Below are 16543 nucleotides of genomic sequence, written 5' to 3'. Positions count from 1 at the left end.
ATAATTCATAATATCAAAAAATATATTTTAAATTGTTATAAAATAATATAAAATAATATAAAGTAGATGAGAAGAAAAAAGAAAAAGATGAAGAGAGAAAGAGAAAGCGAATGAGAAATTCTGAGTTGTTTATTCCAATGGGGTGAACCCCTATTTATACAAATACAAGAGTGAGATATTAAGAAACTAAGAAAAAGGGAAACTAAGGAAAAGAGGAATGTTCATTACAATTCATGGTAATAAATAAAAGATTTGGAGATCCACATAATTATTAATATTTATAACACTCCCCCTTGGATGTCCATAATAACTGCCTTATTAAAAATCTTGCTGAAAACTTGATCAAAGGAAAAAGAGTATAGTGTAAACTAACTCCCCCTCATTTAGGCATTTGTGGAGATCTTCTAATCGACGAATTTCGATCTTGTCTGCCGTCTTCTCAAATGTTGATGTTGGTAATAACTTTGTGAATAAGTTTGTAAGATTGACACTTGATTGAATATATGTTGAACACCAATATGCATTTTCTTGAAGCGTATAAAGAAGAATTTCGTGAAATGTGTTCTAACTCTATCTCCTTCAATGTACCTCCTTTTAGTTGAACGATGCAAGCAGTATTATCCATAGAGAATTGCTTGGGTTGATACTTCTTTATTGAGTGCAATCCATATGTTTCCCGAATATACTATGTCAATGATCTCACTCACACACATTCTCTACTTGCTTCATAAAATGCAAGTATGTTAACATGATTTATAGTTGCCTCGTTAAAAACCTTGCCAGAAAAACCCAGTGGGACAAAATCTGAGCTAGGGAAAAGAGTACAATATATATTTCATATTCATAATTATTTGCAAGTTGCCTCGTTAAAAACCTTGCCAGGAAAACCCATTGGGACAAAACCTGAACTAAGGGAAAAAGAGTGCAACATGAATATGTCTCCCCCTCATGCACATATGATCCATAATTCTTTTGGTGATAATATATCTCATAAGATTATTGTTATCACTTTTAAAATATCACCATATATAATCTTTGATCATATATTTTCTATAACTCTTCCAGAGTATGTATGGACTTCTAAATTATAGATGAGGGGTTCGTGGAACATTAGTCTTTATCCAACTAATTGTATCATTCATGTGTGTACACAACTTTGTTCATACGAAAATTCAAAATTTCAAGTAGATATGAACATAACACATTAATGGTACTATAAATTTTCATTTGTGACAATGATGGTACTCCAAGACCATATATTTATTCCATCTTGTTTTATGATCTTAATTTCCATATCAAATGATCATATATCTATAATTCTTGATACATATGAAGTACTTCAGGACTTCAATACTAATGAACAAACTTTATACATTAATATTTCTCGAAATACAAAAGAAATAAAAGTTTGTTCTTCAATTAATCAAAAACTCTTCAAGAGTCTATCACAACGTATAATTTACGTATTTATATTGCATAGACAACCATAGGTATTTTTCAAGTAATAATTTACTTACATGTCTATATTTCATACAAAGATCTTTGTCATGTAGTGCGCGCGACTTTGAATTTATATCACTTAAGACATGTATTAAATTCTTTTAGAATTTTTAGATAAGGCTTATTTCAAATTCTCACTATATTAGGAGTTCCAAATAAATAACTTTTTATTGCAACATTTATGTGACGCTTATAAATCCTCATAAAATATATTCCAGGCTATAATCAAATCATGATTATATTTTCTCAATATTTAAGCCTTACTTCAATCAATCTTATGTCTATGCAAACTTTGTACAACAATTCATTATGTACAAATACATATATGCAAATTTCTCATTAGAAATATTTATTTGCATACCCTACAGGTCTTACTTCACTTTATGTGAGTAAATTTGCCTGGATTGCGTCATAATATTTTGGCCAAAAATCAAAATGTATGTCGATGATTCTCGACAAATCTAATACCATGATCCTTGCTATCTCATGTTAGTTTATTGCATATGCAAACATTCAATATTTATTGTCGACAAAAATTTTAATAAATGATAATTTTCTCCCATATTGACATAACTTATAGAGATCTCTTTAAATTACATATTTTTCAAATATGTTTATCATTTATAGGTACCTATATAGAATCACTTCAGGGATTCAATTATGATCAAATGTGTTATGTCTAACTTCTCTTGGGAGTCTTTTCGAGTACCGTTTTCATCACGGCTATCATTTTAATACTTTATAACATTAAGGTATCTCCATGAGTACCTCTAGATTTAACAACTTCAGGGCAAATCGAATGAACATTTATTAATAATTTCTTCATTGTTCATTTACGCTTCAGGCGTTTTCAACTCATTCTATCTCAACTTTGAATAATGTTGATTTGCAGTTGGTATATATCATTTTGAACTATATTGTTCTTATATACTTTGTGCAAGGATCATTTTTCAAAAATTATCATCGATCCCAACTGCTTCTCTCCCCCTGATCGAGAGATTTTTTAAAAATTGTGATATCTAATAATATTAATACACCTGTAGGGATTTCAATATATCACAATGAATCAATATTTGTTTAAACTCATATATACTATATGACATTGAACTTTAGGTTCAATAAACTTTAGTTTCAAGTTCAATCCTTATGAACTTAATTCATTTCTAAGAATGAGTCATACGTGTATAATTAGAAATACATAAATTTACACATTTTGTAAATGCATGATTATATAATCTTATCACATCGATAAGAAACTATGCAATAAAAATCTAACAATGGCTCAAGATTGTTAAGAAAATATAATTTAAATATTTTCTATGTGCAAATATATTCACATTCTTCTTTTGAACCTTATAAATTAACAATGAGAAGAATCTTCTGGTTCTTCAACAAAATTTAGTCAAATTTTTTTGACAATTTATTGCATATGATTGATCATGTCAAAATAATTCAATTCATGAACTTCAGGTTCACTATAATTTGTATTTCAATGAAACTTTCACAAGGTAATGTAAAATCACTACAACATATAAGTAATCACAAAAAGTTTCATTTTTATATACACGAATAATATAATTATATTATTCTCCAAAACATATACACTCTTCAGGAGTCACTATTATGTTTATCAAACTTTATATTTCTTCAGGAATCACTATCATCAATTTAATGATGTGTATAATTTAAAGATACATGACAACTTCATCATGTTATTGTAATGGTCAAATAGATATAACCATAATATATCATTCATTTTTCCTGGTATCTTTTTAACAAGTCATCTAATTTATTAATAGACTATTCATCAGTCTAATTATCATGACTTGATATATTATATATTTAAATGTACAACCAGTACATACAATAAGCTATTTCTTATTACTTTCATAACTAGATAAAAGTTATACATCAGGTACATACAAATATATTTTACTACTCCAAGTAGCAATTGTATGTAAGACTTCTTCAGGAAGCTTTTCAAATAATCATTTTGTGATTCTTTATCACTTTGATTATATTAAATCACTAACGAATATTAGTAAATTATATATCCACTTTTGGGAATATGCAAACTGAATTAAATAGTAACTATATATACATATTCTGTACCAACAATAGTTTGAAACTATTGATTTTAAGAAATAATAAAATATGTATATATTAATTTGCTTCTGGCATTACCAATATATGTGAAATCTATATTCTTTGAAATAGAATTTCATGCCTATTCATTCTCTTTAGGTAATGATATTTAAATATTCTAAATGTACAATAAGTTTGTACAATTCACATTCTATTAAATAATCAAGTATACTTTTATCTTGATTATAAGTGTGTCCGTACTACAGGTACGCGACTACTATTATTCAATTCCACACATGATATATAGATTTTATGCACTTTGATTGTGTGTGGTAGTTCATCTTTTGGTTGTTTCCAATTTCTTAAAATATTTGAGTAGCAAACAATGCCATTGATTATTTAAAATCATTACATTCACTTCGGGGAATGACGTTGAACAAGTAGAACATTATTATAAATTTCTTAAAAATTTATTACTTGTTCATATATAAAAAGAAATTACTCAGCAATTTCTTTAACAATATTTCAAAGAATATATGAATGCAATTTTTGCATAGTCTCCAAGATGTATGCAAAATTTAATCTTTAATATATGTCAGATTCAATAATTTCCAACATTGCAAGTAATAACAATGTATAATAACATGACTAATACGAGTAACCTTTAAAAGTAATTGAATTCAATTCGTATCATTCTCTGCAGGGAATGATGAACAATAAATACATGTCTCATGTATTTAAATAACATTAGTCATGCTCATTGTTATTCTTATACTTTGATGTTTCAATTCAATTTTCTTAACATTCTTTTTAGGTATTCAAAACTCACTATAAAATTGCATCAATAATAATCATTTTTAATGATTCTTTAGTTGTATTTACATAAATACAATCATTTTTTTTTTACAAATATAAAACATTTACTTCAGGAAATGTTTGTCAAAATCTATATCGATATTAGATTACTTTTCATTGTCCTCAAAGAATACAAGAACATATATATAAATATGTATTCATCTCTTTCATTATATATCCATCAACTATATAATGAATATTACGTTTGCATAATCTTCAGGATATATGCAAGATTTTATTGAGGACGCATAATCATCAAGATATATGTAATATTTTATCGAGGATGCATAATCTTCGGGATATATACAATTTTTTATCGATGATGCATAATCTTCAGGATATATGCAATATTTTATCGATGATGCATAATCTTCAGGATATATGCAATATTTTATCGATGATGCATAATCTTTAGGATATATGCAATATTTTATCGATAATACATAATCTTTTGGATATATGTATAATTTATATAGATTTTCTCTATCATATCATAGGCACACATATATTGTAAATATTATGAATGATAAGAACATAATATATATATGAAATTAATAATAAATATATAAAAACATATACATACATATATAATATATAGATATATAGATAAAAAGAAAAAGGAAACCAAATGATTCTTGAAATTGTTTTAGTCAGATGAGTATATATATAAATATATATTTAGTGTATCGTGACTTTGAAACAATTCAAGAACTTTAACAAAATACTTACATTGGGTCTTAGGCAGAGATTCATGCTTGAAGCTTGGGCAGAGACTCGTGCTGATAACGTGTTATAAAATAATATAAAATAATATAAAGTAGATGAGAAGAAAGAAGAAGAAGATGAAGAGAGAAAGAGAAAGTGAATGAGAATTTCTGAGTTGTTTATTTCAATGGGGTGAACCCCTATTTATACAAATACAAGAGTGAGATATTAAGAAACTAAGAAAAAGGGAAACTAAGGAAAAGAGGAATGTTCATTACAATTCATGGTAATAAATAAAATATTTGGAGATCTACATAATTATTAATATTTATAACATAAATAACTATTTACTATGAGTATTAAAAATTATCATCACAAGTGCAATGATAAATTTAAATTTCGGTCCTATAAAATATTTAAAATTATCTTAAAATTGAAGATGGCCATAAATAATTAAAGTTTACAAAAAATTTTAAATGCCAAAGTAAATAATTTTTTTTATAAATTATTCGTTTTAGAGACTGCACTATATATATATTTAGAATACTATTAATGAAATAAAGAATAAATATTATTTTGACTTTTTAAATTTTATTAAAATTATTAATTAGATTTTCTATTTTGATAAATGATATATTAAAATCTATATTTTCTAAAATAATATTAAATATTACCCTGAATTGATAAAATAAAACTTAATAATAACATGATCTTATAATAAAACTGGTTATGTTTACTATATCAATTCATGTTAGAAATTGTCTTTAAATTAGTTATATTAAAAAAAAAATTATCAAGCTTAGAATCATAGTTACTATTTAAAAAAATATAAAATTTATTTTATCATTTTTTTTTGAAGAAAAGCGAAGCAATATATATATTAATGAAGAAAACAGTTAGACCTCGCGGTCATTACATAATAAGTCGACCGGTATTGAGGAAACCGGAATAACACCAAATATCTTGTGGGTGAACGCCCACTTGGCCACGTTATGGGCCGTAAAATTACAAGTTCAGCTAACATAAGAAAATACACAACTAGAAAATAAAGGAAAAGATCTATTACAAAAGGAGATGTAGTTCTCAAGCGCCCATTGAGACTTTTTCCCAATAAAAGCATTGATCACCACACTCGAATCATTCTCCACAATAATAAAATTAGCCTTAAGATCCAAAGTCGTTTCAACCGTCAAGCAGCAAGTCGCCGCTTCACCACACAACGCATCAACAAAGTCTAGCCTGGCCGTTGTAATTCGAAGAACCCTGCCAAGATGATCCCTAGCCACCACAGCCGAACACATGCTATCCAACCCCACTTTGATATCACAATTAAGCTTGATCCACTCCGGTAGGGGGGGGGGGCTCCAGTCCAGCAACAGGGAGGGACTGGAGGGAGGGAAAATGGTAGCATGCATATCTTCAAAAGAGTGACAAATAGAATCAATACATCTGCTAACATCAACTTGACTATTATTGTGAATCTTATCATTACGTATCCTCTAGATGGTGTCAACAGTAATCGAAGCATGGTGTCAAAATAAAAAATCAAATCAATAAATTTTGTAAAAAATAAGTTTAAAATAGTATTAATCTTAAATGAATGAAGTAAAAGTGAATAGAAGAAAATGAAAAAATAATTCACTACCATAAATTGCATGGGAGAATTATAGTTCCCTATCAAACAGCTATTTTTCTTGTCAAAAATAAAATGAAAAATAAATACATATATATTGATGAAGTCAATACCACGCGCGTATACGCACGTGAATGAAATGACTTAAAAAATTCGAATGGACCGTAAAATTACGCGCGTATTTAGAACGTGAGTTGACGTTTTCAAAAATTAAATAATTTAATTTTGATTGTATCTATGTGTGTATATGATAATGAAACTATTTCATTTATTTTGGAGCGCTTTATTCTCCAGCTGCACTCCCTTCAACATTTATTAAATAAATAAATACCAATATTATAAATTATAATTTGCTAATGTGCGCCTTATTCTTTTTTAGAAGAATTTTTTTATTGCATATAGAAATATGATTTTTTTTTTAAATAAAATAAAAAGTGAAAGAAAAGTTAGCAATTATAAGATTAAGTATTTTGTGAATAATTAATAAGATTAAGTATTTCCAATTAGTGTTGTTTAATATTCTAGCTTAACTTTTTTTTTATATGGTGATTACAATTATTTATGAATTTACAATATAAATATTTGTAAATCGTACGTAGGATTCTCTTCGAAATAGGATAACTTATCGTGTAACTAAAGAGCATATTTTGTCAAACTATATTAACTTTGAATGTTATTGAAATAATTAGTAATTTTATTCTCGGAGTATGACTACTGTAACATTTTGTTTTTGACTATTACTAAGGTGTGCTCATTCTCATTAAAAGGTCAAATTTTAGCATTGATAAAGATATAGAGAGTAAAATATAATAATGGTTGTGTATTTTAAGAGGCAAAATTTCTATTATTTAACAAAAATCTTATATTTCAATAATGGTATTTAACATGATTATAATTTAAGAGATATGATATGGAGTAAAATATTTATTTATTATAATAATAGGTATGATGCTTGTCAACATTATTAGTTTTAGTATAATTGTAATTTTATCTATTATTTGTTAGTACATTAATTATATATATATTTATTTTGTGTTTATAATTTTGTTGCTATTTGATTATTAAAAATAATAATGAACTATTTATTTGAATATAATAATACTTTGATAATATTGCTATACTAGTTCATTTTAAAATTTCAGTACATTCATTAAATTTGTCATTCTCTAGCTAGCAAACACACACAATTGAGAGGCTATACAATTACTAACTTAACATTTGTCTTCCATGCCATTTTTTTGTCCTATAGTTTATCCATTATACATATTGATCTCAATTTTGTGTTTTTTTCCTAATATTGTACAATATATATTATTTGTCCTTGTATAGTTTTGTTAACTAGTAAAAAAAGTTCTATGTATACTTATGAGATGTGCTCAATGCATTACAACTATCTTAAATCCCTTCCTCTAAGGAACAAAAAGGTGACCAAAAATGACAAAAAAATGACATCATAAATTTGGTGAGAGAGTGAGATTAGAATTTTATTTGACAAGTTAAGAGAGATGAAAGGTAGAATTATTATATATTCCATTTAGAGATGATAAGATATTACTTTTTATATAAAAAATTATGTGTACTAACTAATAATATTGTAATGTACTCTTAGTATTACTAATATGATGTTCTTATGAGTGCATGGTCATATAAATTTCTAATTATAAATAATGATTGTTATTAGGTACAAGTAATTTTCCTAATATTAGCATAAAGCAAAACTTTACAAATGATTAATAATTTTTTATAATAATAATTAAATTAAAATATATAAAATTACATACTTAATTATATTAATAATAATATTTTTTTATAGTATAGTAAAATATAATAGGAGTACTAAATATTACAATATCTTATTACAAACTCTTAATTAACCTCCACATTTAAAATAACAATATTCATTATATATTATCTCTAAAAAAAATTTAAATTGTTTACAATATAAAAGTAGAGTTCATAAGAATCTAATTTACGCTGGATAAAAAACAATGCACTACTTTACCATAAGATTGTAATAAAATACACCACTTTTTTACACACTCTTATTTTCCAAATGTACACTCACTCCTATAGTATAGGCGCATTTTAGCCTAACTTCCAAATCCCATTAGAGAGAAAGAGAGTATTATTTAATATTTCCTTTTATCTGTCTCTCTCTCTCTCTCTATCTTCCATTTTCATCGGTTACATTATTATAGCCTTTTAGCTTAAAAAGAAAAGAGCTTTCATTTCATTTTTCATTGTCATTAATTTTCTTTTAAAAACATTTTATTTTGAATAAAATTAGTATAGTTGGACTTGTTGTCATTGATTTTGTTTCACTTGAACCTTTTTCTAGTCTTTCTTTACACCCAATTCCTCTGTTTCTTCTCTGTCTTTCTTCCCACCCCATCTCCTTTATTCTTCCTCATATTTAACTTCCATTTTTGTATTCTTTCTTTCCCAAAGAAAAGAAGAAATTTTTATTCAAAGAAAAAAAAAAGTGGAACTGGGTTTGTTGCTTAAGGGAAGAAAGAATCATTTTTCAGGTTCAGATCTAGCTGAGCTTGAGTTTGTTTATGATAATGGAGACATACCCAAATGCCTATTTTGGTTTTCTTGGCTCCTCTTTCTCTCTCTTATTGACTTGAAAAAAAAGAAAAAACCCATTTCTTGTTTTCTCTTCTTTTGAGCTTTTTTGTTAAGCCTTTCTTTCTTCTTCTTCTTCTATTTTTTCTTGGGTTTTGTCAACTTGGGTTCTCTTCAGTTTAGAGAGAGAAAGAGAGATCTGTGAAAGAAAGAGAAAAATGTTGGCTTTAGGGAGTCCTACCATGGGTGTCCGTACAAATACTACTTGCAATGTTTTACTCAGAGAGCTTCAGGTATGGTGTTTCTTTGTAATTTTGGGTTCTTAAGCTCTCTCTTAACTTTTAACTTGTTTTTCTTTTTTGGGTTGAAATTTACTTTTCAATGATGATGTTTTAATGTAAAAACTTTATTGTTACTGCTTTGTGGGAAAGTTGAGGTTTGATTATTATTATCCATTATAGAGTCTACTGAAGAAGCTGTAGATTGGAGTACTTTTAATTTGCTTTAGAAATATTACAGTAAAACAAGTTGAAGGGTTTCTTGTAATGATTTATTATTTTTTTTCCTACTTGGGTTTTTGCCAATTTCACTTAATAATAATTGTTACTTTTCCATACTTGTGTGAGAATAAATAAATAAAAATTAATAAAAAACTTGTTCACTGTTTAAAGGGAAAATAATTGTTGTTGTTGAAGAGGGGTTTTCATAAATTTGTTGAACTATTATTAAGATAATAATATTGTTGGTTTTCAAGGACAGTAGGCAGTCTATGCCTTTGAGTTGACTTCACATTTTATTTTTCCAATTCTATTTATTAATTTCTCTTCCTTCATTTTAAATTCTCTTAGAATTTATTGTCTTTTATTTTTTGTTATTTTTTTATGCCTCACATGGTGTTTTAGATGTTTTTTTTAAAATATTATATTTTTCTAATTTATTCCGTGTAGTTTTGAAGAATGGCAATTGGTGAAACTAGGTTGTTGAGAGATATTATTATTCTTTATAAATTTGATGATTTTGATGTTTCTGCACATAACCAATTTTATGGGCTGGAAGAAAAAGAGTGTATAATTTTCTTGCTTGATTCTTAGAATATTTAATTAACTATGCAGTTGGCACATAATTTTCCAAAAGATATTTAATCTCTTCATACAATGACAGTTAGCTAAATTTTGATACATTTTTCTTTTAAAGTTAATGATTTGTTTGGTAAAAACAGCAAATATGGAACGACATTGGCGAGACTGAAGCAGACCAAGATCGAATGCTACTCGAGCTAGAGAGAGAATGCTTAGATGTTTACCGGCGGAAGGTTGATGAAGCTGCCAATTGCAAGGCACGACTTCATCAATCGGTTGCTGCCAAGGAAGCTGAGCTTGCAACTCTCGTGGCTTCTCTTGGAGAACTCAATATTCAATCCCCGGTAATGGCTGCTCATTTTTAACCATTGTTTGCGCTTCTATAGTTTAGCCTCACTTCGTACAACTTACTTTTAGAATAGTTTCTTAAGTAGGGCATTATGTTGCCATGCCTATAAAACGTGTTCATTATAGTTTGTAATCGAAATTATTGATCTACCTGAAAAACTAGAATCACTATTGTATTGTTGAGCCGTCTTGAAGACATTTTATTTCTCAATTCTAACTAACATAATTTCAGTCTTCTTAGATCCTCATCTTCCTTGTTAGATAATTCACTCATTGTCCCAATATTGCTAGTTTCGGGTTTCTTTAATTCCCTACTATCGCAATTTATTTCAGTTGTTTTTTCTTTTTCGTAAACCTATATGCTTCAGCTGGTGCTCAAGTTCAATAGGGGTCATTATTCTTTTTCTTACCTACATTTTCGGTTTATCATTATGGGTTTCATTACATCTATGATTGAATGTAAGTGGTAACCTCATAAGCTTCATTTTCTTTATGTATTGATGAGCCTGAGAATCATAGTTTTAATTCAGTATTATTTATTGTAATATCTCTTGCTAATGTTAACTTCATATAATATTTACAGATTCAGGCAGAGAAGAGGTCGAAATCATTAAAAGAAAAACTTTCATCTGTGGCGCCACTGGTGGAAGATCTAAAAATGAAAAAGGAGGAAAGGATGAAGCAATTTTCAGATATAAAGACACAAATTGAGAAGATCAGTGGAGAGATTTCTGGATACAGTCATATCGACAATACAGCAATCGGTTCATTATCCTTGGATGAACAAGATTTATCTCTAAGAAAGCTAACCGAATTTCAAACTCATCTTCGTAGTCTTCAAAAGGAAAAGGTAATTATCTTAGTGATACAAAATGATAATCCTCATTCATTCATAGCTACCCTGACAATGTACTTCTTCCCTTACTTTTGGGGTTAGTTTGTCATCTCATTATTCCAATTCGATAGGAAATTTACATATTTCGAATTCTGAACCTAATTTTGATAGATTGTCAATTGGAAATTTGAGCAAAAAGCCGAAACTCTTAATTTTCTGTATACTCGCACTATATTCTTTTAAAGCACATTGCAGCATTGAGATTGAGCATACTCTGAGTCAGTATATTTTCACATTAGATGCTTGTGATAGCCGAGTTAGTTCTGATTATCTTTTATATATTCTGATAACGTGTATGAACTGTTCTTTGGACAGTCTGATCGTCTTCACAAGGTTTTGGAGCATGTCAATGAGGTCCATTCTCTCTGTGCGGTGCTTAATTTGGATTTTGGGCAAACTGTAAGTGAGGTGCATCCGAGCTTGCATGGGACGAGCATAGAACAGTCGACAAACATCAGCAATAGCACATTGGAAGGGTTGGAACTGACCATTCTCAAATTGAAAACAGAAAGAAAAGTGAGAATACAGAAGGTATTGCTCGTGCCTTGTTGTTGCCTCGGTAAATGGTCATTTACTTTCTCTTACACATCTATATTGAAACTTTTTTATCAATTTCAGCTGAAAGATATTGTGGCGTCGTTGTCTGAACTTTGGAACTTGATGGATTCATCAAGAGAAGAAAAGAATAACTTTTCGAGGATTGCTTTTATCCTTGGAAAATCAGAAACAGAAATTACAGAACAAGGTTTTCTTTCAATGGAGATCATTGATCAGGTGTGAAAGTGGTTTCAATACATTTAAATTTTAGTTCTTACAAGGTTAGATCCTCAAGTTTCGGATTCTCTTCGACAGGCATCACAAGAAGTTGAGAGGCTCACTAAATTAAAAGCAAGCAGAATGAAGGAACTTGTTATTAAAAAGAGATCGGAATTGGAAGAAATATGCCGAATGACTCATATTGAGCCTGATACTAGCACAGCTATCGAAAAATCAACTGCAATGATAGATTCAGGTATATACTTCTTGGATTGTTTCTCATAAAGATAATAAGATGCATTTTCCTTATGGTATTTGTTTGGCTAGAAATATTTGCAAATATGAAAATGCTGTTTCTGTTCAGGTCTGGTAGATCCATCCGAACTTCTCGCAAACATTGAAGCGCAGATACTTAAAGCTAAAGAAGAGGCTATAAGCCGAAAGGAAATAATGGATAGGATTGACCGGTGGCTCGCTGCATGTGAAGAAGAAAATTGGCTTGAAGAATATAGCCTAGTAAGCCGGAATTTGTTGTACATAATCTTTCAACATACAATGATAGGGCTATACCCCATAACTGCACATGGGTTATTTTTCTATCTCTTTCTCTTCCACACACAAACACAGTGCTGCATTTCATATTCCATGACAACACTTTGTGTAGTACTGAAGTTTAATCGAGGCTCTGATTACTGTTTCGAGAATCTTGTTTGTCCTTGTTCTCAAGGTTTATAATTAAATTCCAGGACCACAACCGGTACAGTGCTGGACGAGGTGCTCACATAAACCTTAAACGTGCAGAACGAGCACGAGTTACAGTAACCAAAATACCAGGTATATTTTCTTTGCTGGTAATCTATCATTTTTCGAGCATTTTGTGCATGGAGCTAACTGGGTCTTTCTGCAGCCATGGTGGATAACTTGATAAACAGAACTTTGTCATGGGAAGATGAAAGGAAAAAATTATTTCTTTATGACGGGGTGAGTTTTTTTTCCCCCTATTGTTTTTTTCAGCCGGAGTTGTCATTGGCAAGTTTGTGATTTTTGCTAAAAGTTTTCAATGAACAACTTTTGTAGGCAAGGTTGGTATCAATACTGGAGGATTACAAACTCAGCAGACAACAGAAAGAAGAAGAGAAGAAGAGATACAGGGTAATTTATCCTTACCTCATCGCTTTTAGTTTTATCGAGCATAAGAATTTAACAAGTAATAATTGTGCAGATTTTAAATTACGAAAACAAAGTAGAATCCTCTCAACTATTGCTTTGTGTTTACATTTTTTTTAATCTCATTTTATAGGACCAAAAGAAGCTCCAAGATCTGCTCCTTACAGAAAAGGAATCAATATATGGATCTAAACCAAGTCCTAGGAAAACTAACAGCTTTCGGAAGCCAAATGGGTACCGTGCAAATGGTAATGGCTCAATGACAACTACACCTCGTCGAAGCTCAGTTGGCAGTGCAACTCCTGAACTCATGACACCCCGGTCCTATTCTGGTCGCCAAAATGGTTACTTCAAGGAAATGAGAAGATTGTCTACAGCGCCATTGAACTATGTGGCCATAACTAAAGAGGACACAATGTCTTTTGCATCTGTATGTGGGTCTGAGCTAGGATCTCCTCCGCATGGTTGAACTTTAAATTTAAAATCGGTTTGTCACTCTAACTTGAATGCATTTCTGTGCTTGCACACATTAACCTTCTTTCGATATTTTCATGTCGGGAAATTGAAAAATGATGGTACTTCTATGCAGGAACAGGCAGCTGTTTACACGCTAGAGGATAGTACACACAATTAAAGCAGCAGAAACTTTGTGAATATGGATGGAACTGTACACTATGATTGTAATTTGTTAGGATTACACGGGGGAGACGAAGACGAGGATGGTAGCTAACAATTCGAGCACATAAAAATTTCGATCTTGGCTGGTTGGAAGAAATTTACTCTGGAAAAAGATGGTGTCATTGGTAGTAGTAGATTTACATTTTGAAAGATGTTTTATAGTAGTGCTGACCATGTACAACCCAATAACACTTGATGGATTTTGCTTTTGTTTGTTGTTTTTCATGAATTCTTGTGTATATATATATGTATACCTGAGTGAATATTATCATTTTATGTGGGCAACTTTGGTGGTCTTTAGAGAGAAAGAGATGCTTAACTTTTGTTTGTTGTTTCTGCCCTGAGTAACCTTTTTAGCCTTATTATCATTTCTTTCCTCTCTTGCATTTGATTGGGTTTCTTAATTTATATTGTGATAGAAAGCTTTGTGCAATGATAAGTGTATGGTTTAGTTTTTTTTATTAATTAGATTATAATGTTGTTAGGGATTAAATATGTTGTTAGTGGACAACCAAACTCATCATGGCATTTTTATCTCAAAAACAATAATATACTAATGTAGTATATGGTACGTTTACAGCACTCTTTTCTTGGGGTATTTTGGTGGACTCTTTATCTGTTTTAGTAGACTCTTTATCTGTTTTGGTTTAGTTATTTAGGACTATTTGTAAAATTTTAAAATAATTTAAGTAGTTTACAATACTAAATAAAATTTCTATTTTTTGTTGTAGGCACGGTTAATTTTTCTTATACGTGTGGCAATTAACTGTTTAAACTTGATTTTCGGCACTATAAATTATTTAGAATTTTTTAAAAATTAAAAAGAAAAACTAGACTAAAAAGTTTTATTGAATGCTGAAACAGAGAAGGAGTCTACCTGAACGACCAAGGAGTAGGGCTGGCAAAATGGGTCAGACACGATAACACGGTTCAAAACCCGCACGAGAATTAACGGGTTTAGGTTTTTCGTAAATGGGTTCGAGTCATGTTCAGGTTGACTCCTCTAACCTCCTTAATAAATAGGTTATGTTCGAGTTGACACGGCTAACACGAAACTGATCCTTTAATGACTTATTAGTACTTTAATAGGTCATAAATGAGTGATAAGCGTGTTGAATATGTGATAAACCTGTTATTGATTGACATGTTTAAACAAAATATACTTATAAATGGGTTACACGAATCGTGTCGTGTCAACCCGTTTATAAACGGGTCATGTTCGGGTCAACTATGTATTTATTATACATGGATCTCGACGAATATAACCCACGAACACAAATTGCTACCCTACCTTATAGAAATTTAATATATGTGGTGTTTGCTCTTGCTCATAACAAATTGTAATGATAAAAGATCTGCAAAAGCTTATATACTAAAGGAATATGGACTAAGTACCAATGACAAGAGAGGGCAGTGTATGGACTAAGTACCAATCAAGCCCAATAAAACCAACAAAACAGTTGGGTACCAGGCCCAGTCAAACCAACAAAATAGTTTGGTAAACTGAAGAAAAATGGGAGCTTCTGCTCATGATAGGCTTTTTCTACACTATTGATATGACCAGTGACGGACTCAGAATTTTTACTTTGTGAGAACTTATTTATCATTAAAAAATATTTATACTTATATTATAATCACTCTTACTAGATTTATTTAATTTTGTGGGGGCTTTTTTATTATTTTAGTCTATAATTATCAAATTAAAAAAATTATATTTAATTTTTTAAAAGGTAATATTTTTGTTAGTGGGGGCTATAGCCCCCATATTGATACTACTAGGTCCGTCCCTGGATATGACACTACTTCATTTGGGAAATCTTAGGTAGCGTTTATAAGAAATAAAAACATAAGAATAGAAATAAGAATAATATATTTTTCTCGGGCATGCTTGATAGTATGCTATGTCTAACTCGACGATGCTTAAAAATCATGATTTTTATGAAAAAAAAAATTACATTTTCGCTCAATAGAGTTCGAAAATGCTCAAATGCAATTCTTACAAGTGCTATATTTTGCTCAGGTATCCATTTGAGGTGATTTTTTTTTTTGAGTTGGCTCTCGTTCTTTCTTTGGCTTAAGCGCTCATAATTTTATTTTTGGATACCTTCTCAAAAGATCTCATACTAATGGAATAGGTAAAACACTTATATTTAAGGCAACTCTTATCTATTCTTCTAATGTGAAATTTGAGTTGATACTCCAACATAAACATACTCTATTTTTTTGTCGTAGTTTTGAACTATACATTTCTTAAATGTATGTGTGCACATATTA

General features: G+C 29.6%; 1 protein-coding gene across 2 annotated transcripts; it reads left to right on the top strand.

Moving 5' to 3' along the window:
* Positions 1–8687: 8687 nt before the first annotated feature.
* LOC115722166 (65-kDa microtubule-associated protein 6) lies at positions 8688–14605 on the top strand. 2 transcript variants are annotated; one of them, XM_030651299.2, is made up of 12 exons: positions 8688–9639; positions 10566–10769; positions 11357–11623; positions 11984–12199; positions 12287–12442; positions 12521–12680; positions 12789–12940; positions 13171–13258; positions 13332–13405; positions 13502–13576; positions 13725–14078; positions 14181–14605. In XM_030651299.2, the coding sequence occupies exons 1-11, from the start codon at positions 9565–9567 to the stop codon at positions 14058–14060; spliced, it is 1803 nt and encodes a 600-aa protein (XP_030507159.2). In that variant the 5' UTR covers positions 8688–9564; the 3' UTR covers positions 14061–14078; positions 14181–14605. The 2 variants fall into 2 exon arrangements, with proteins under 2 accessions (XP_030507159.2, XP_030507160.2); XM_030651300.2 differs by having other exon boundaries at positions 8929–9639; positions 14187–14605.
* The last annotated feature ends 1938 nt before the right edge of the window (positions 14606–16543 follow it).

This window comes from Cannabis sativa, chromosome 9, assembly GCF_029168945.1.
Source record: "Cannabis sativa cultivar Pink pepper isolate KNU-18-1 chromosome 9, ASM2916894v1, whole genome shotgun sequence".
NCBI classification, from domain to species: Eukaryota; Viridiplantae; Streptophyta; class Magnoliopsida; order Rosales; family Cannabaceae; genus Cannabis; species Cannabis sativa.
This window is presented reverse-complemented; position numbering and strand designations above follow the sequence as displayed.